The following is a 20229-nucleotide window of genomic DNA, read 5'->3' as shown; positions in this document are numbered from 1 at the left end:
TATAGATGTATCCGCGATACTGTAAATGTGTTTTCCTGATCGTGATGGGTAACTAAATGTGGAACAATTTCTAAACGGCTCTCGCCCCGTAGTTCTGGAATCGCACGTGCACTGACGGGCGTGAACTTGGCTAGGCGAAACCCTACAGGCATTCTGACCACTTTTGAAAGTTGCGAATACATACTCGTGATCTACAGGAGTGAAAACGGAAACCCACGTCATCGAATATAAGTTCAAATGTTGTAGCAATCGCTGAAGCAAGATACGGCTTTTTTATTACTTGATGAAAATCTGTATATGAGCTTTGCAACTGTTGGCGTTACGTTATTTTTTTTAAAGCGAAGCTTTCTTTGCTTCTTCCTTCGACTCTTCCAATGCGGTGGCTGCTGCTGTCACGCACGCCACGTCATGGGGTGATTCAGAGCGCGTATATAGATGACAGGGGCGAGTAGAAGAGGAAAGGCGACGGGAGAAACTCGTTTTTACCCCACCGCTTTGAATCTGCACAATACCCTCTGGAGCTTCTGTCACCGTCGCCGCAATGGCCGCTTAACCGCTGTAATTATCCGCGACTACCCTCAGAAGCATTGCAGAGAATGCATAGCTTGCCTTTCGAATTACTGGATAATAAATGTGCAAGTGTTCTATACAAACCAATAATTTTTTGCCAAACTAGGAACATTCTTAAATTGCTAAATCATCCTCAAAGTACGAACGAAAATGATGACGTGACCATACGGCAGAACGCCGCTCGTTCATTGGTCTCCCTCGCGCCACGACGTTCCAGTCTTCCTTCGAGTGACGCAACCCAAACATGGTGAACGTATAGTGGTTTCCAGCAAGCACGGACGCGTGCACAAGGAGTAGAAACAGATACGACAACGCTGGAAGTATAAGTGAAGTTTATTGTGAAAACATTCCACAAATCACCGCCATGCATGCGTATACACCCAAGAACAATAAGAAGGTTTGTAGTCAATTATTACCAAAAGTTCTACACGTACACAAAAGCTAAGTCACACCTGTTCCCGACAAAGGCACCAACACGTGGATCAACATGACAAATTTAGAAAATGCAGTTCTTTATCATTGATATGAACCGAAGGTTCACTTACACATGTATGCGTGCCCAACGTTTTCATGCGGAACGCTTCGTTAATTGCTCTTGCCAGTTTGCTGCGCTCTCTGCCCACTATCGATACACTATCAGAAACAGATTGGCATTCGTGTTTTTGCGATGCAATGGCAAGTTCCCTTCTGTACCTGTAGGTAGTATATAGCGATGCTCACACATGCGGTCATTAATGCAACGACCTGTCTGGCCGATATAGGACAGTCCCCATGAGAGGTATGCGATACACAACCCAAGATGCACAGTCTTTGTTATTAAAGTGGTGTGCTTTTTTCCACAGCCACTAGTCGCAACTTTCTTCTCTCCTGTGATGCTTTTGCACAACCTAACCAGTTTGCTCGGCGCCGGAAACACTAATGTGCCGCCATTCCTAGTGGCCCCTCTCTTAAGAGTATGAGAAGAGCCATGCAAATACGGCAACACTACGACCTTTTTTTTTTTGAAGATTCATTGTCGTCCGAGGTTTCCACGGTTTTCCTTTTTGTGTACTTTCTAAACAAGGAGTCTGACCCCGCCATCAAAAGTGACACTGGGTACCCTGCCGACATTAATCTCGCCTTCTGGGCTCCAAAACTCTGCTGCAATGAGTGGGTGCAACTCTTGTTAAGAGCATTCGTTAAGCACAAGGAAACTTTGGCACGTTTTATTAATTTGGAGTGGGACGGTTCGTATGGGAGGAGCGATTTTTTTCAGTCTAGGGCAATACTGCCAACACACATGTCTCTCACTTTTAAATTTAATTTTCAAATCAAGAATTATGATCAAGTTTTCTGTGCAATGTTCGAACGTGAACCTGAGACTTCGGGAGAACTCCTCGAAACACGTTAAAATCCTCATCGCGTTGGATTCAAGGCTATCACGAGGGGGTCCACCATGCTGCGTGCGCGGAGGTGGACCCCCTCGTGATAACCTGGCAGTGTGCGATGGTGGCGTACGCCATCGCTTCTGGCTGGGGCTGGGGCGATTGTGGTTTCACGTCAAGAACTGCATGTGATCGCTGAACTTCGTCTTTGACAATGTCGGTGATTGCGGCCACTTAAGGCTGCGACCTGTAGTTATTCGCGAACAGCCGCTCTAATGTCCTCACGCAAGTCTACGCTGCCGAGTGCTTGAACATCAGTGTCAATGGCGCTAAGTGTTCGGCGGGTATATTAAAGAGTTACAGTGGGCCGGCAGGCCAGCAAGCCCAGCAGGCCAGCTAGATGCCAGTGCGCATGCGTGGTGCAACATACGCAGTGGCTTCTACGCTGGTCCGCTGAGCTATAGCTCTCTATTGTCTTGCCCACATATCGAGTGGTCTTGGGTGGGTTGCGTATCAATCTGGCGAACAGCTAAGCTTTCACCGTCCTCGCGAGGCACAGAACTTTATCTTCTTCAGACATGTCGGGATCGGCATGGCGGAAGGGGCGTGTCATCTCCTCCGTGAAGATGGTGATGTTCCCGTTCGGTAGTTCTATGCTGGTTTCCAAGAAAATTTGGGCCTGTTCCTTGCGCGCGACAATCACAAAGGTCTGCAGGAAGCCGTTACGGAACAGCTCCTTAGTTGTCAGGGCCGACTTCTTCTTCTCAAACCACATTCTTGTGGCGTCATGCAAGACGATCTATACATGCGAAAGTGGTCGTCGGAGTTCCAGTTCTTGAATGTCGCGATCCTTTCATTGGGATCCAGCCAGCTTTCTGGGTATACAGCCGACAATTCGCTGAAGATTTGTAGCTCCCGAGGTTGTTGCACTAGGGGGGGGGGAGCTGCTGGGGAACCCATTGGGGTTCTTAATTTAGCCTTGATTCCCGTGTTTTTCTCGGGAAGTGGCCCGTACTATGGTCCTTGCAGTCCCAGTCCTAGCCCTTGCAGCTTACGGCTACCTCACCGGTGCTTGGTGACATCGGTGTTGTACACCAGATGTCGCGTAGTAGTGGCGGTCACGGCCACTGTGAATGACAAAATTACAAATTAGTGGCGGTCACGGTCAGCCAAACTGTGAATGACAAAATTATCTCTTTTTTGGGCTGACTTCTGCCCAGAGAAAAAGGCTACACTCAAAGTGCAATGCTAGTGACGAGGACTGTCGGTGATCGTCGAAAATCTGATATGCGTGTCGAGCACGTTGGATATTGTACATGAATCATCGAAAGTTACGGGGTAGTCGTTGGCGCCCTCACGTCTTCCAGAAAAACAATTCGCGTCGAGCATACCATCAGAATACGCGAGGTGCCTTGACAATAGACAACAAATAGTACTATCGATGACATTCGAAAAACTTCCGATACATGCAGACACGTTCTGCTCTGAGAGATAACGCCTCACGCTTGCTAGCTGGTGAAAAGCGGTCACTCGCGAAAAATAAATAAGTACACGTGTCAATACGAGTTAGCGCGTCGAATTTGAAAATGAATATTGTTACCAGAGCTAGGCTTTGGCAAAGGGCATTCTGCGCTTCGAATAGGATATTTGAAAGGAGTGAAGCGAACCAAGGATCGTTAGGCCGGTAGGCTTTGGAAGGTATGGCAAAACCGCACATGAGACAGCGCACTGGGACATGGGTTGGACCTCCTCTGAAGTCATAGAAGCGCGGAGCCAAATTAGTTTTGATGAAAGACTGAGGCGTATGGATCAAAATCAATGGGCGTCTAAAATTATCTGTGCCTGAAAAGCGTATGTAGAGTGGAAGAAGAGGTCTAGAAAATTGGCAACCAAATACAGGGTAATTAAAAGTGTGCATACACAAGCAGGGGTCATCAGAAGGAAAGTGTGGGAGAGTGAGGCAGCGAGTTGTATGCAAAGAATGGAAATAAAAAAAATACCATGGCGATTTCCAAGAATGAGAAGAAAGAAATTAGTAGGAAATCTGTATCGTAATACAAAGGATATTTCCTTGCTTTTTTAAAGCTCGAGCTGGTTGCTTAAGAAGAAAAACATACTGTGCAAATATTGGCAACAATATGTGGCATCAGTCTAATCCAGCGAAATTCTGGAGACCACTCAGCACATCCAAATGAAATGCTAACCTATTAACCTTGTTATACTCGTAGCTAGCCTACACCATCCTGAAGCCATTGTATTTAAAGCGCATGTAAGCATGAACCAGTCAGCTGTAAAGATAAGCGAGATACATTTAGTACATTGTAGAAAAACGCAGGGAAGAGATTGATACGACAGGCGTAGGAAACCTATGCCGTTACAGGCACAGGTTGCGGTGGAAGGCACATATACTATGGTGCGCTTCGCGCTGCAGAAATTTGCACGAAGAATTTGAAAAAACTCGTTGACATCGTTATTCTTATTGAAGTAGATGGAGGAGTTTCGAGAAAGTTACAAAAATTAAGGAGATGTATGAAAAAAAAAACGCTGGAGCACGTGCTGCATACCTGATTACCACAAAGAGGTTGGACGACCATTTGTCACCACCCCGTTTCAAAGGAGATTCCACTACTGTGACGTCGAAAAACTAGAATCAGTGCAAAAAAAGACAGTGCGTTTTGTTTGTAGGACATAGGACAAGGAATCTTTGCCGCCTGGCTCACTTCCCCGACTTGATCTCACTCATCTTGCAGAGCGTAGCAAATATGAATGCAGAAAATTCCTTCACAGGTTAACCAATTCTCGTCGCCTCTACTTTCTAGATAACTATTTGACTTTCTCCCAGCCCTCGTGCTCAAGGAGTCTCCATGCTCTAGATATCTCCACCTTGTTTGCCTGCACAGATTCGTTTAAACAAAGAGTTCCTTTGCATCAACAATTGAAGTTTGGAATTCATTACCGGGCAACATCCTTTCACTACAACTGAAAAAATTCACGCAAGCTTGTTTGTAAATCTTTGTATGTTTGTTGTTCATCCAACTCCTACAATAGCCTCATTGAGGCTGCAGTAAGTATAACAAGAATAAATAAAAAATCATCGAAGCGTGATAGTGAAGCCCCACTGCGGATGGCGAAGGCAGTATGGTGTGTTGCTACATTGTTCCAATGCAAGTCGAATTACCGTCGACAGTCCTTGTGAGCTGAGGTCTGCAGGATTTTTAACCTCAAAACTTAGTGCACGTTTTTTCAGGAGGTAAGTGATACAACGACTTGTTGTCCAATTAAAGCCACTGCGGGACTTGAGGATTTCGTACACGAAATGGACCTTGCAGGGTATGAAGCACTTGGCATGTCGGTTGTCGGAGCAAGGCTCCCAGGGCTATTGGCTTTCAATCACAGACAATTTTGTTTCGCAATGTTGTACGTGTGTGGGAGGGTGAGCGAAATCGATTCACTGCTTCGATACGATGTACCCCTTCATGCAGCCTAGGAAATCGAGAAATATAAACGCACGCAAACTTACATTTACACGGACAAAAATGCAACTTGTCGAAGTTGGGAGACAGACGACAATCTACCAGTTTGCGTGAGCGGTGCCGTACCTTCATTATTTTAAAACATAGACCACAAGAAAGACACTAGACACAGAAAAGGAACACACATTACTCGGGCTCACTAACAAAATATATTTAATGTACGCATGAGAACATATACAGGTCCAGTGCCCTTCTGGCGCTCTAAGTTTTCTGATATTGCATTACCAACTAACCCATCTATCCATCCTATCGTTTTACCATCAATTTACCGCGACAATCGTCCTCCCGTTAGCATTATCAGGTGTATATGTACAAGACTAGGCTAGGGAGAATTAGTCACTGCTATCCACTGCCATGACGGAGGATGTGGAATTTCTTCGCATCCTGAAGCGTCACCCTATACCTCAGGATCCGACAACTTTTGCATGCTCCTTCATAGCCTAAATGTTGGCAATATAAAGTACACATTGTTCACATACTGGTGGCAGTGACAAATATAATTTTGTCGATTGAAACCTAATTTTGCTGCAAAATCAATCCTTCCCAGCAGCCGGTGGATCGACCAGGGTAATACTTTATTTACATGCTTGTAAAAATTTTTAGACGAATAGTCAAGCACCACCTGTACTAAAGCTTGCGAATGGAAATGTTTTAACACCCGCTATTTGTGTTGTAAGCCTGCTGATGTGTTGCGTAAACCTACACCAGTTTTTTGCAGCAAAAATATTTAACGAATAACTGGGAAGGCCTGTTTGCTTCAGCGTGGCTGGCGGTGCTGAGCGGTGGTGCGCTGGCGTCACCGGGCGTCACCGGACCAGCCAACAACGCGTCGGTGCGGTTCCTCGTGTTCGGCGACTGGGGTGGTCTGCCTTTCTACCCGTACACGACGCGCATCCAACGGAACCTGGCCAAGACCATGGCGGTCGTGGCAGCTGCCAAGCGCATCGACTTCGTCCTCTCTCTCGGGGACAATTTCTACTTCAAGGGTGTCCGTTCGGTTGACGACCGACGCTTTAAGGCACGTACTCTAAAGGTACTCGCTTACGAGTAACACGCACTCCTATTCGCTCCATACTGGTTGCACAGGTGTGAGATGGAGCATGAGTGAGGGAGAAGGTGAATGAACGTGGCTATGAACAGGGGCGTGTGCTGCTGAACGTGAGTAGCAACGAAAGTCACTCCGCCTGGAGGAGACGACGAAGAAGGTGGGTCTGTCTGGTGTGCAGGCAGTTCGCCATAAAAGTTACTGCTGGGGACCTCAGTTTAAATACATTGTAAATAGCGACCCCTTATGTCGTTTTACGTATACGTTTAACTCTATGCAATCTGAACCTGGCAAACTTTAACGCTAGAACGGTATCCGGTGAGGCGAGCCTAGCAGTGCTATTGGAGGAATTACAGGGCAGTAAATAGGATATAATACGGCTCAGCGAAGTTAGAAGGACGAAAGAAGCATATACAGTGCTAAAAAACGCGCACGTCTTGTGCTACCGCGGCTTAGCGGAGAGACGAGAACTAGGAGTCGGATTCCTGATTAATAAGAATATAGCTGGTAACATAGAGGAATCCTATTTCATTAACGAGAGGGTGGCAGGTCTTGTTGTGAAACTTAATAAGAGGTACAAATTGAAGGTACCACATGTCTACGCCCCTACACCCAGACATGATAAGCAGGAAATCGAAAGCTTCTATGAAGACGTGGAATTAGCGATGGGTAAGGTCAAAACAAAATACACTGTGCTGGGCGACTTCAATGTCAAGGTAGGCAAGAAGCAGGCTGGAGACAAGTCAGTGGGAGAATATGGCATAGGCACTAGGAATCGCCGTGGAGAGCTATTAGTACACTTTGCAGAACAGAATAATATGCGTATAATATGCGTACCTTCTTCCGCGAGCGGGATAGTCAAAAGTGGACGTGGAGGAGCCCGAATGGTGAGACTATAAATGAAATGGACTTTATACGCTGCGCTAACCCTGGCATCATACAAGACGTGGACGTGCTCGGCAAGGTGCGCTGCAGTGACCATAGGATGGTAAAAACTCGAATTAGGCTAGATCTGAGGTGGGAACGCAAGAAACTGACACATAAGAAGCCGATCAATGAGTTAACGCTAAGAGGGAAAATAGAGGAATTCCGGATGAAGCTAGAGCCTTCACTCAGGAACAGGACCTTAGTGTGGAAGATATGAACGACCAATTATGTGCATCATTAAGGAATGTGCTATTGAAGTCGGTGGTAACTCCGTTACACGGGATGCCAGTAAGCTATCGCAGGAGACGAAAGATCTGATCAAGAAACGCCAATGTATGAAAGCCTCTAACCCTACAGCTAGAATAGAACTGGCAGAACTTTTGAAGTTAATCAACAAGCGTAAGAGAGCTGACATAACGAGGTATGATATGTATAGAATTGAACATGCTCTCAGAAATAGAGGGATCCTTAAAGCAGTGAAGAAACTAGGAATCTACAAGTATCAGATGTATGAGTTGAGACACACAGCCGGCATTATCCTTACTAATGTCGATGAGATAGCTGCAGAGGCTGAGGAGTTCTACAGAGATTTATACAGTACCAGTGTCAGCCATGACGATAATGGAAGAGACAATATACTAGAGGAACTTGAAATCCCACAAGTAGCGCCGGAAGAAGGAAGCCTTGCGAGCTATGCAAAGGAGGAAGACAGCTGGGGAGGATCAGGTAACAGCAGATTTGTTGAAGGATGGTGGGTAGATTGTTCTAGAAAAACTGGCCACCCGATATACTCAATGCCTCATGACCTCGAGCGTACCGGAATCTTGGAAGAACGCTAACATATTCCTAATCCATAGGAAAGGGGTAGCCAAAGACTTGAAAAATTACAGACCGAACAGCTTACTGTCCGTTGCCTACAAACTATTTACTAAGGTAATCGCAAATAGTATCAGGAACACCTTAGAGTTGTGTGAAGCAAAGGACCAGGTAGGATTCCGTAAAGGCTACCTAACAATAAACCATATTCACACTATCAATCAGGTGATAGAGAAATGTGCGGTATTTGACTAACCGTTATATAAAGCTTTCATTGATTACGAGAAAGCGTTTGATTTTGTCGAAACCTCAGCTATCACGAAGGCATTACGTAATCAGGGTATAGACGAGCCGTATGTAAAAATACTGAAAGATATCTATAGCTGCTCCACAGCCACCGTAGTCCTCCATAAAGCAAGCAACAAAATCCAAGTAAAGAAAGGCGTCAAGCAGGAAGATATGATATCTCCAATGCTATTGACAGCATGTTTACAGGAGGTATTCAGAGACCTGGATTGGGAAGAATTGGGGATAAGAGTTAATGGGAAACCTTAGTAACTTGCGATTCACTGATATTGCCTTGCTTAGTAACCCAGGGCACCAGTTGCAATGCACGCTCACTGATCAGGAGAGGCAAATCCGAAGAGTGGGTCTAAAAGTTAAACTGCAGTAAACTAAAGTAATGTTTAACAGTGTCGGAAGAGAACAGCACTTTACGATAGGTAACGAGGCACTGGAAGCGGTAAGGCAATACATCTACTTAGGGCGGGTAGTGACCGCGGATCCGGATCATGAGACGCAAATAATCAGAAGAATAAGAATAGGCTGGGGTTTGTTTGGCAGGCATTCTCAGATCATGAACAGCTGGTTTCCGTTATCCCTCAAGAGAAAAGTTTATAACAGCTGTGTCTTACCAGTACTCGTATGGGGTAGAAACCTGGAGGCTTACGAAAACGGTTGTACTTGAATTGAAGACGACGCAACGAGCTATGGAAACAAGAATGATGGGTGTAACGTTAAGGGATAAGAAAAGAGCAGATTGGGTGAGGGAGAAACGCGAGTTAATGACATTTTAGTTGAAATAAAGAAAAAAAATGGGCATGGGCAGGACATGTAATGAGGGAAGAAAACCGATGGTCATTAAGGGTTACGGTCTGGATTCCAAGGGAAGGGAAGCGTAGGAATAGGTGGCAGAAAACGAGGTGGGCGTATGAGAATAAGAAATTTGCAGGGACGACGTGACAACAAATAGCACATGACCGGGGTAGTTGGAGGGGCATCGGAGAGGCCTTTGCGCTGCAGTGGGAGTAACCGGGCTGATGATGATTGAGGAGTGAGCGGTGGCGGCTTATTCTGGTGACCTATGCCGTGGCGTAATTGGACCTGCTTGCAGCCGAGACAAGCCGACACGACCGAGGGATGGAGATGCCACGCGCTTACCAGTGCCCCAGTACTGGCCTGGATCGGTGACGTCAGCAAGGACACAGCGCACGGATAATCACGAATGGATATCGCCTTGAATGCTGACAGATAGTTTAATTTGAAGACCGGCTTCTTGCTAAATCATCAAAATCATTTCTTACATCCATTATAAAACAACCTCAAGATAATCATAATGCTTTCCGAGGGACATACCGATGAGCTACTATAAGAATCATTGTGGCAATTTTCAATTTCAGAATGTTCCGCTACTTCTCTGGCCAGCTTGCCGCGATGCACGAAGATAAATTTAGGGTCTTTCAATTGAATACTAAATCCTATTCAATGTATTGATCGCAGTGGCGGCAATATAAGTCTGTATTAGCATATATATTTAAGGGTTCGGCGGGAAAAATCTGCGAGAAACAAATATTATAGGGAAAAAACGAACAGCCTTATACTAGAATAAAGTTTAAAATATTTACTTTTTTGAACGTTTTCTTTCATATTTCTTGATTTTTGTTGAGCTTTCCTTATGTTTGCTAAAGTTGTTTTTTTTTCTGCTTTTCGCGAGTGTCCGTTTCCTTCTGTGACGATTAATATAATAGTGTTTTGCCCTGTAATAGTGTTGTGTTCCTTTGATCTATAATCGACACCAATGTTAGACTTTGCGAATCATCTCCTTCTAGAAGATAACAGTGCGGAGGAGGCCTGTCCCGCATGGGCAAAAAAAGTGAGTTCAATTGTTGCGAACCTTTTTAGCACTTTATTGGAAGAGGGTTGAATCAGTGGACAGAACATTCCTCTGTCACTGGTCGTCGTAAGTATATGTGTATGTCTCCCGTTAGCTTACTTCCATGGGCTGTAATTTCACGATGATTCTATAGGTTGCTGAGGAGCCAAGTACCCCGCATTCTAGTCTTGTTAACGATGATGCAGGAGCGGTAACACAAGCGAAAAAGAAAACGAGAAAAGTAACTTGATGTTGTATGCTTGAACTGTTTTATTTTCAAGATGACTGATTTAAGATCATTACGCGAGTCACATATTCACTAGAAGAAGGTCGATACCTAGCACGACATTTTTTTTTATTTTTCAAGATGTCCTATTACTTTCAGTGTTGTGGACGCCATGCTGAACTTCATGAAATTGAGGCGCGTCTACAGAAACTGGTATATTAAACTCGGTTCGCTCGTGAATGCCCAGACACTTAGAAATATAGTCTTGCATTCATGTTTACAGTATTCAGCAGATAAAGATCACCACCTCCGGCATAAGCAGGTGCTGTTACAGCCGGCAAAGCCCGAGGTGGCATAGCGCTTTCTTTAATCATTAACACTCGCCCCTAGCGACAGAATGACTGTGAAACAAAAGTTATCTTCAAAGGCGTTCGTTTTCGCCAAGTGAAAAATAATGGGTGATTGGGTACGTACTGAACTGCAAGTGCAGTACTTACTTTTGGAGAAAACTGAAATCATCGCTTGCTGCTTTTAACTAATAACTGCAAGCCACTGCTGCCATTCCTCTAAAACTAATTTATTGAAATCAATTACGTTTAATAAATGCCTCAACACTAGGATAGGATACTTGTAAAAAAAAAAGGTGCTCAGAAACAATCGCCGATGAACGTGAGTGTAAGCGAATAGCGAGGATATTTAGGTAGCGTTTTTCTTTCGTTGCCTAATTGAATGGCGAAAGGACCAGTTAACCAGAACATATCTGAGGTGGTGTAGTTTAGACAGCCGTGCGCAGACGACGATTTGTCGTACGCGTTTTGCTTCCAGTGGTGCGAGTAGCGACACAGAAGGAACACGCTACGCTTCTCGCGCAGCCACCACAGATGGAGAAGGGGACATTATGCAAAAAAGATGGGGCGTGCAGACAGGACACAAGAGAAGTGGACAACACGAGCGCCGACAATAAACTGAATTGAGCACAGAGGCGGAGGAGGGGAGCATCCTTCCCAAGCCGCCGCATCTAAGCTGACCTTAAGACGTCTCTCCCGAGAGCCGCGTCTCAAACAGTTGTCTTAGTTGGCATTCGGCGAGAAACGTGCCTTCATACTCGATGCACGAGAGCACTTTTTGCATCGGCAGCATTGTATCGGCGCTGAAACTACGACTGCCACGAGGCCGATGAAGATTGAGCTATCACCTTCTCCAAAATGACCGGCCATGTTTCACGTGTGTTTGCCCTGGAAAGATCGTACTAAATATTTAAGAAATCAACTTGGCGATGTCTTCGGTATGCCACGAAAGTGTGCATGCATACTACCAAAGCGGCGTAAGCTTATATTATCCCTAAGCCTTTTCTCTACTGACTAGCATTACTGCCATTTATTTAAGCTACTTACAATAATGATTCATTGAACACATTGCCTGTATTAGAAAAAAAGTGGCTTTCATACAATATTGCATCTACCGTACAGCGTGGACAAATATAAATTATTACATAAGTTTAGCCTACAAAGATTTTGAATTTTTATGAGCACTACAAGTCAACCGCAAATCAACCCGATATCTTCTAAAAAGTTAGAAATACACGCATTTTAGTCTGTTTGACAATTTATTCCACTTCTCGCAGAGAAATGCAACCTTTGCTTAGCACGCGGCCACGTACGAATGGTCCGTAACTGTTTCACTGAAAACCCGAAAGAAAAGGATGTATGGTATGTATGTATGGATTTAAGGATGGTGACAGCTTGCGTATCGCATTCAGACACTCGTCTTGGAAATAGTGTCCCGAAAGTGTCTTCTAGTGTTCTTTATTGTATTACCTGGTACCAGATATTTTTCTTACGTTTATTCTGTTATCTAAGGCAGAAATTCTCGCCCCTGCATCGCTTCTTCCGTTGGTGGCTTTGTTAACTAGGTTGGCGGGGCTACCTCACAATTATTATAAGAAATAGGGCGAATTTGATTATTTACTGATAGGCTGAAATACGTCATATGAAAATAACAAAATCTTGCAGTAAATGTTACTGTTATGCCCTCCTATTTTTTTCACAACCCTTCGTGTATATTAAGGAGTACGTTAGCTCTCTTGAATTTCGCTTTGCTCACTATTTCTTGCTAGATCAGCCACTAGGATGGTGGATCGTGCAGCCAATACTGCCTGTGTATCCACTAATTTACCAATAAGGAACCCTCTAATCAACAATCAAGAGGAAGTAGAGCATTTTTGCTTTCTTCGTGTGATACCCATCTGTAGACGGGTTGTGAATTGGTTTCATGAGTGTGGTCACCCGTCGCACCAGCCCACTGGCTATGGCATTGTGCTGCCGACTTCAATGTCGTCTGTTTGACTCCTATGGGGGTAGAATGCAAAAAAATATCGCGTACCGTGCATTAGGTGAGGATTAAATAACACTAATTTCTAAAATTATTCCGGAGCACCCCAATGTGGGATGCATCGTAATCAGGCAGTTGTTTGGGCACGTATAACCCCAGAATTTATTTGAGTGTCTCATCGCGGCGCAGAGGACCTTTGAGGACGTGTACTCGGCGCCATCGCTTCAAGTTCCGTGGCTCATCGTGGCTGGAAACCACGACCATGACGGCAACGTGTCGGCCCAGATAGAGTACAGCAAGAGGTCCAAGCGCTGGTGAGTGCTGAGGCCTAAGGGCACTTTAAACTTTGCCGTAATTTTTGATAATTGACGTTTCTGCGTCAATTAGCCTCAACTGAACAAGGTCACAAAGCAGGACATATATCCCTTCCCAGGGATATACGAAGCATTGGATTTCCTCTGCAATGCTAAACACTTCAAGTCAATGTATCTCTGGACTGGCTAGTGGCAAATAGAAGTGCCCGAAAGGGGCTGCGAAAACACCGCCTCCACCACGCCAGACAGTCTCTATGAAATCAAGGTAATGCCATTCAGACTGTGCTCGATGCCGCCAACGTTATAGCGTCTGATGAACAGGTTGTTAACAGGAATGATGTCGCAGACCTATCTTGCTTACTTGGATGATCTGTTACTCTTTGACGGAAATTTTCACGACCACCTTAGGCGGCTTGCAACAGTACTAGAGGCAATCAAGTGAACAGGGCTCACTCTGAAGCCGGACAAGTGCATCTCATCTTAGGATCATTTTGGGTTCGTGAGCCATGCCATAAGAAAATCTGGGGTCCGCCACGACCGCAGAATACAGCTGCCATCGCAAAGTTCCAGCTGCCCATCGACAAGAGCGCAGTGCGTAGATTCCTTGACATGTGTGCCTACTACAGGCGCTGTGTCAAGCAATTTTAACACATTGCTGAGGCGCCGACACACCTAACAAAATGTGATGTCGAGTTCAAGTGGGAGATGCCACAGGCGGACGCAATTGAAGAACTCAAACAACGCATGCAGAAGCCGCCAGTACTTGCACACTTCGACGAGGACGCCAATACAGAAATACTGACGTCAGTAGACGATGCCTCGGTGCCGTTCTAGTCCAGAGGAAAAACGTATTTGAACGGGTGGTAGCTCATTCTAGCCGGTGGCCACCAAATGCCGACGGCAATTGTACTACGACCGGAAACTACGGCCTCGCCATCATTTGGGCTACAGCAGAAGTCCGCCCTTGCCAATATGGCAGGCCGTTCAAAGTCACCAGCCACCATTACGCGCTGTGTTGGCTAGCGGATCTAAAGGACTCTTCAGTACTCCTACCGCGGAGGAGCCTAAATCTGCGAGATAGGACATCAACGTATTGTAGAAATTCAGACGAAAAAACTCGGATGCCGACTGCCTGTATCATGCTCCCGTGGACACGCCACCCGGCCCAAATACCCTGTCCACATTTTTGTCATTCGACAACTCGCATTATCACCTTAGGCATAACAGACTTAGAACACATATGTTTAGAACCAAATATGGTACTCAGACACTCGCCTACCTAGTACCTCATTTCCTAAATAATAATCCATAAATCAGTACTGTGATTCAGGAATGCAGATCTACTTACAGCCCACAGAAAAAGGTTAGGAATTATCCTTTCCTATGTTCCTAATGGTACCTAACTGTCCTTGCGGTCTCGATAACTTTTCTTTTTACTTTAGTCGTTTTTCTCTTATATTTTTTCTCCTATTTGTTATATAATGTTTTGTAACACCTATACGTATTATTTGCTTGCTTAAATATTTCCATGTGCTGGCGCATTACTGATGATATAATACGTTTAAATATACCAATCTTATTTTTTCGTATACTTGATTGCTTACCGCATACATCTTTTCTTTTTCTTGTTCCTACATTGCTCCACTGTATTTTCGTGATGTTCCACCCCCTGACCAATGTTCGGGTAGGGGGGCCTTTGTCAGGCAGTTGCATCTGCCTTTAGCCTCTACATCCCAGACAATATATTGTCTAAATAACGCAGTCATTCAAAGATGACTAAGACAAGGACACTTTTTGCGTACAATAAGTGCAAACGACTTTGTCCAGCAGCAGCGAGCGGGCACAGAGCTAAGGAGGCTTGATGATTACTTCAAGACAAAACTGACTTCGCGTCGAGGGCACATAGGCACAGATCGTCTTCGTTTTAACAGAGGAACTGTTTAAGTTTTCGTGCCGCCGTGCAGCGTTAGCAGAAAACTCAGCCCAGCTGTGTGCTGCTTCGCGTTGCCTAGCAACAATCTGCGAGAGCACCAAGCCACGTAAGCTCCTAGCACCCCATACCCGTAGGCTCGTATCGGGACGTCACAGGCATCGGGACAGCTGGTGTGGCGGCAAACCTCTCACCTCCTCTACTCCGTGCGTAGTGCTGCTTCCATTGGAAGACAGAAAAAAGCCCGGACGCCCGAAGAAGAAGCGGTTTAGAAGAAGAGCACTGTACTGCGAAGTGAGAAGCGATGCGTCGCCGCCGAGTGGATGCGGAACACCGCGCTGAAGCTGCGGATGAGAAAAGGTGACGCCGAGTGGAGGACCCCGAGTTTCTGTCGAGGGAAGGCGAGAGTCAGCGCCTGAAATGCTCAATGACACCGAGAAAGTGATCGCAGCCTGCATATGCTCGAAAACTTTCAGCGTCAAGCCCATCAAGACAACGACTTAGCAAAACCTGGGATAACCTCGGAAAAGCAAGAACCAGCTTAGCCAAGCCTACCATAATCTCGTAAAACCTAGAAATGGCTTAGAGAAGCCTATTGAAATCTTAGGAAAAAACTGACATTACCTTACTAAACCTACAAACAACTTGGACAAGCCACGTAAAAGCTCGGTGATCAGAAGCTCCGCTGCTGACTCCAGCATTGTACCAGTAGAGCAAGCTGCGCACGTTTTTTTCTCTTAAGAAACGACGTCCTCGTGATGACGAACTTTTCGCCAGCCCGCGCAGTCTACCTTCTTGTTGTGCCCGCTGCATTCCAGTCAGACGTCCTGCAGGCGCTGCACAAATATAAGACAGTGGGGCTTTTCTGGCTTTCCCGTATGCTCGCAAGAATACAAGAGAATTACTATTGGCCGCACCTGACCGGCGACAGTGCCCGTTAGGTCAAGACATATGGAGTCTGCCAGAGACGCGCGACATGACTGACAAGGCCGGCGGAATTACTGAAGCCAATACAGCCTCCTTTCTGACCGTTTGAGCGGATCGGGATTGATTGGTTGGGGCCCATTCCGACGTCGACATCTGGAAATAAGCGGATCATCGTGGCTACTCACTACCTTACCTGCTACATAGAAACTAAAACCTTGCCTGAAGGGGGTGCAGCCAAATTCGCTAATTATTCGTTGAGAATATCCTGATGCGACGTGTTGTGCCAGATGTCCACATCACTGACCGAAGTCTGGCCTTCACTGCAAAGCTCCCCAAACCATTTGCCATGAAGGCGGTCAAGTCACAGGAGGACGACTGCCTACTACCGGCAGAAGAATGGCTTAACAGAGCTGCTGAGCAAGACCCTCGCCGACATGCTTGCAGTGTACATCGACGTCGAGCACAAGACGTGGGATGCCTTCCTGCTGTAGGTAACCTTCTCTTGCAACACGGTGCTGCAAGAAGCAATGCAAATCATGCCGTTCAAGCTCATTAACGGCAGGAACCCGACGACGACTCTCGATGCCATGATGCCGTACTTCACGGACAAAGAATGGTCTTCACGTCAGCACCCATCTCCAACGTGCCGAAGAAGCCCGCCCACTCGGCCTCATGCGAATCAAGAACCAGCAGAGGACCGACAGCCGAAACTACAAGTTTCGACTACGCGCAGCTGAATATCTGCCCGGCGACCGTGTTTGCCTTTGGACTCCGATACGACGACATAGACTTAGCGAGAAACTGTTGCGCCGCTATTTCGAACCCCTCAAGATCATATGAGGCATTGGTGTAGTTGACCATCAGGTCGTGCCAGACGGCATTTCGAAACCACAGCGGCGCCGCGCACGAGCTGAAGTCATTCACGTGGTGCTCCTTAAGCCTTTCTACGCTCATTCACGAACTTAGTGACTTAGTATCTTTGTCATTTTGTTATTGTTTTTTCTTTATTATGCGTGGTTTAGTTTGCGTTTTCATGTTTGTAGCACCGGAACGGTGGTTTTTAGATGGTGGTATTGAAACGTGTAATTTTTTATGAGTCACCGTGTTTCATCCTCTAACAAATGTTATCGCTTAGCGCAGGACGCGCCTCCATGTATCGGAAGTATTTCGAATAATATCAAGGCTTCTATCCGCTGTCGGTTGTCACCGAACCTTGAGTAATCTTATTGCATGTACGTGCCTCGCTTATTGTTATTACTCTGGAATGATTACTCTGGAACTGATTACTCTGATTACTCGAGTGATTACTTTGGAACCTTGGGTGACTCATGTGTAAAAAGCCGATGCGCTTGACCCACTGATCAAATTTTCGACCATTGCATGCCGACTGTTTTTACCGCTGTCTGTTTTCAAGCGTAGCCTTTTTTTAAGACACATGTTCGCCCAAGGAAACGCTGGTTTCGTCTTTCACAGTTTTGTTGCCTTCTACACCGTCATTACGTGAAAATATCAATGGTCAGTAGAAGAGAATAGTTCAGCTTGAAACAACAAGCATTTATTTTCCGATTTGACTACCATTTGCATGTAGAAGAGATAAGTCATGCCTTTTCACGCACTCTATCTGGCTCGTCTGTTTTTGCCATGTGAAAAAGAGATGCACACGTATTCTGTGGACAGAGCTTCTTTGTAGTTCTTAGGTTGTCACAGGCTATATCCCTCAGCAAGATGTTATTTCTCTAACGACATTTTGGAGATATGTAGGTGAAATTAAGATTTTCGGACCACCAATAGTGGTCGCGAAATGGGCCTTCGCGGTATGTATTTGTTTCCAGGAACATGTCTGTACACAGCTCCAAATTTCCGACTTTCAAATGCATGGAAAAAAGAGCGCCATGCCAACAGGACCTCTTGTTAAAGCTACAAAATTTTTCTGCTGCAGGCACTTCCCGTTCTACTACTACAATAAAACTTACCAGATTCCGGGTGCGGCTAACCATACCTTGGACATCCTGATGCTGGACACAGTGTTGCTTTGCGGAAACACAGATCCGGATGATGAAGAGTCTCAACCTGTGTTGCTGAACAGGAACGAGGCACTCTACAACCGACAGTTCCGTTGGATCAACAAAATCCTTGCACAGTCTGAGTGAGTCGCCCGTAACGTATTTCTTCAGTGGCGGTCTCTGTTGTTCCACCCATACATGTTTATTTTATAAACACGAAGCCTTTTAGGTGCTCCTAGCCTACCGGCACGGTCTCAAGCAAAGGGGTAGAAATAAAACACACCTGATTATTGTACAGTAGGTTCGAATAAGCGCAGCTTTTTTGCTACATGTTAGCAATATACGTCGGGCTATTGCTTGCAGTTCAGATAGTTGTTTGTTACAGAAGGTACAACTTCATTCGAACGTCGAAATAAAGCGCAAGGACATGGACAAGATGAGAACCAACTCCCATAACATTAAATGTGCTCACGTGAACGCATTAAATGCGTTTACGTTTTACAACCGAGGTCTGAAGCAACGCTATGGGAATACCTTGACCTCAACATGTGCTTCAACCCACACTTCGTGTGCTCGCTCTAGTTATCAAGATCAGGGAAACCGTTGCAGACTCGAACTGCAGACATACCTACGCTTATTAGGAATGCAATCGGAGCATCTACCTCTAAGCTACACGAACGTATTTTGGAAAGACATTTTCCCAGCATTACGATACCCCCTAACGTGAATTTGAGCGCAGCTCTATGCATGCTTTCATTTACGGATATATTGGCTAGCTCGAACAATCTGTTTCGGGCAGCACGTTCCAAACGGAGCGAAGTGTCGTGCACCTGCCTCTATAATGAGGTGATCGTGAAAGGCGGTGAAAGGGTTACGCATGGGTGTAACTCGCAGCAGCCGCTGTAGGCAGACCTCCACTCATGCAGTGCTTTATTTCCATACAGGGGATGCGCGCTACTGCGGCGCCTTATGGTAGCCGTCATTCCGCACAGCCCATCTTGCGCGGCACTGCGCTTTTCTTCTTCCGCTTTCGTTGTGCCAACGACGAGAGAGGCCCTCAGTCACTGGGAAGTTGTGCCACAAGTGTCAGCGGCGACCGCACCCAGGCAAGCGTGAATCGAGCCTAGCTCGTAGCCACCTGCCATCGCCATCTGCAGGACCAGTGAACCACGTCACGCACGCTGGTACCGCGAACCATAGAATAAATAACCAACTTTAGAGATGGGAAACTGTACCTGCCGCAGTGGTACGAAATAAGCAGCGGAAGCGCATGGAATAGAGGGGCGGATGCAAGCTGGCGTTGCTCAACCAGGAAGCGGAAGTGCAGTTTCTTTAGAGCAAAATACAATATGGCTGCTGTCCGCCGGAGGCGTGCGCTGGTACGCACCGTGCTCGCTCTGCTGCCTATGCGGCATATCTCATTGCCTAGACTGCCGCGTAGCTGGTGCGTTCTAATTGCCAGGAGACCAAAGAGCCTCTACAAACAGACCAGGAGACTGCTTGCCAGGAGACCAAAGAGCCCATACAAACAAGCCACAAGTGAGTGAACAGGACGTCAGACTTCATTGGCAGAAGAAAAGCAGTGACCTTCTCGCACAAGAGCAGAAATAAAATGTGCATATTGAGATGCGCTCCTAAGGCCCATCTCCCTGACTTCATGCATAGGCAAGGTGGTGGAACACGCCTCCTTAGCACGCATCAACAGTTACCTCGAAGACAACTCTCTCTATCCCCATACCATCATTGGATTTCGCCCTCCCCTTTCTACTCAAGACGCTATATTGCAGCTCAAACATCATGTGCTAAACGATCGTTCCCGTAACATGAAAGCCATCCTTGGACTCGACCTCACTCCAACCTTTGATAACATTTACCATGCAGCTATCCTTGACCAGGTCTCCCAACTCCACCTGGGAGAGCGAGCCTACAATTACATTCGTGACTTTCTCTCCAATTCCACGACCACGCTCTCGGCCAGGGATTTACCATCAGACCAGCTTCCCCTTGGCAGCAAAGGCACCCCGCAAGGTTCAGTTATCCCTCCCATGCCCTTTAAATTAGTTATGATTGGCCTTGCCTAGCAACTACGAG

The 20229-nt window shown here is 46.1% G+C and overlaps 1 protein-coding gene across 1 annotated transcript; it reads left to right on the top strand.

Moving 5' to 3' along the window:
- Positions 1 to 3669: 3669 nt before the first annotated feature.
- On the top strand, positions 3670 to 20166 carry LOC135915546 (tartrate-resistant acid phosphatase type 5-like; the record flags this gene model as incomplete). The annotated part of the gene is made up of 6 exons (XM_070530584.1): positions 3670 to 3673; positions 6229 to 6500; positions 13154 to 13278; positions 18075 to 18281; positions 19601 to 19677; positions 20020 to 20166. Coding segments are annotated over exons 1-6 (832 nt in total), but the record flags the coding sequence as incomplete, so codon positions are not given.
- Positions 20167 to 20229: the final 63 nt, after the last annotated feature.

This window comes from Dermacentor albipictus, unplaced genomic scaffold (genome assembly GCF_038994185.2).
Source record: "Dermacentor albipictus isolate Rhodes 1998 colony unplaced genomic scaffold, USDA_Dalb.pri_finalv2 scaffold_534, whole genome shotgun sequence".
Lineage (NCBI taxonomy): Eukaryota > Metazoa > Arthropoda > Arachnida > Ixodida > Ixodidae > Dermacentor > Dermacentor albipictus.
This window is presented reverse-complemented; position numbering and strand designations above follow the sequence as displayed.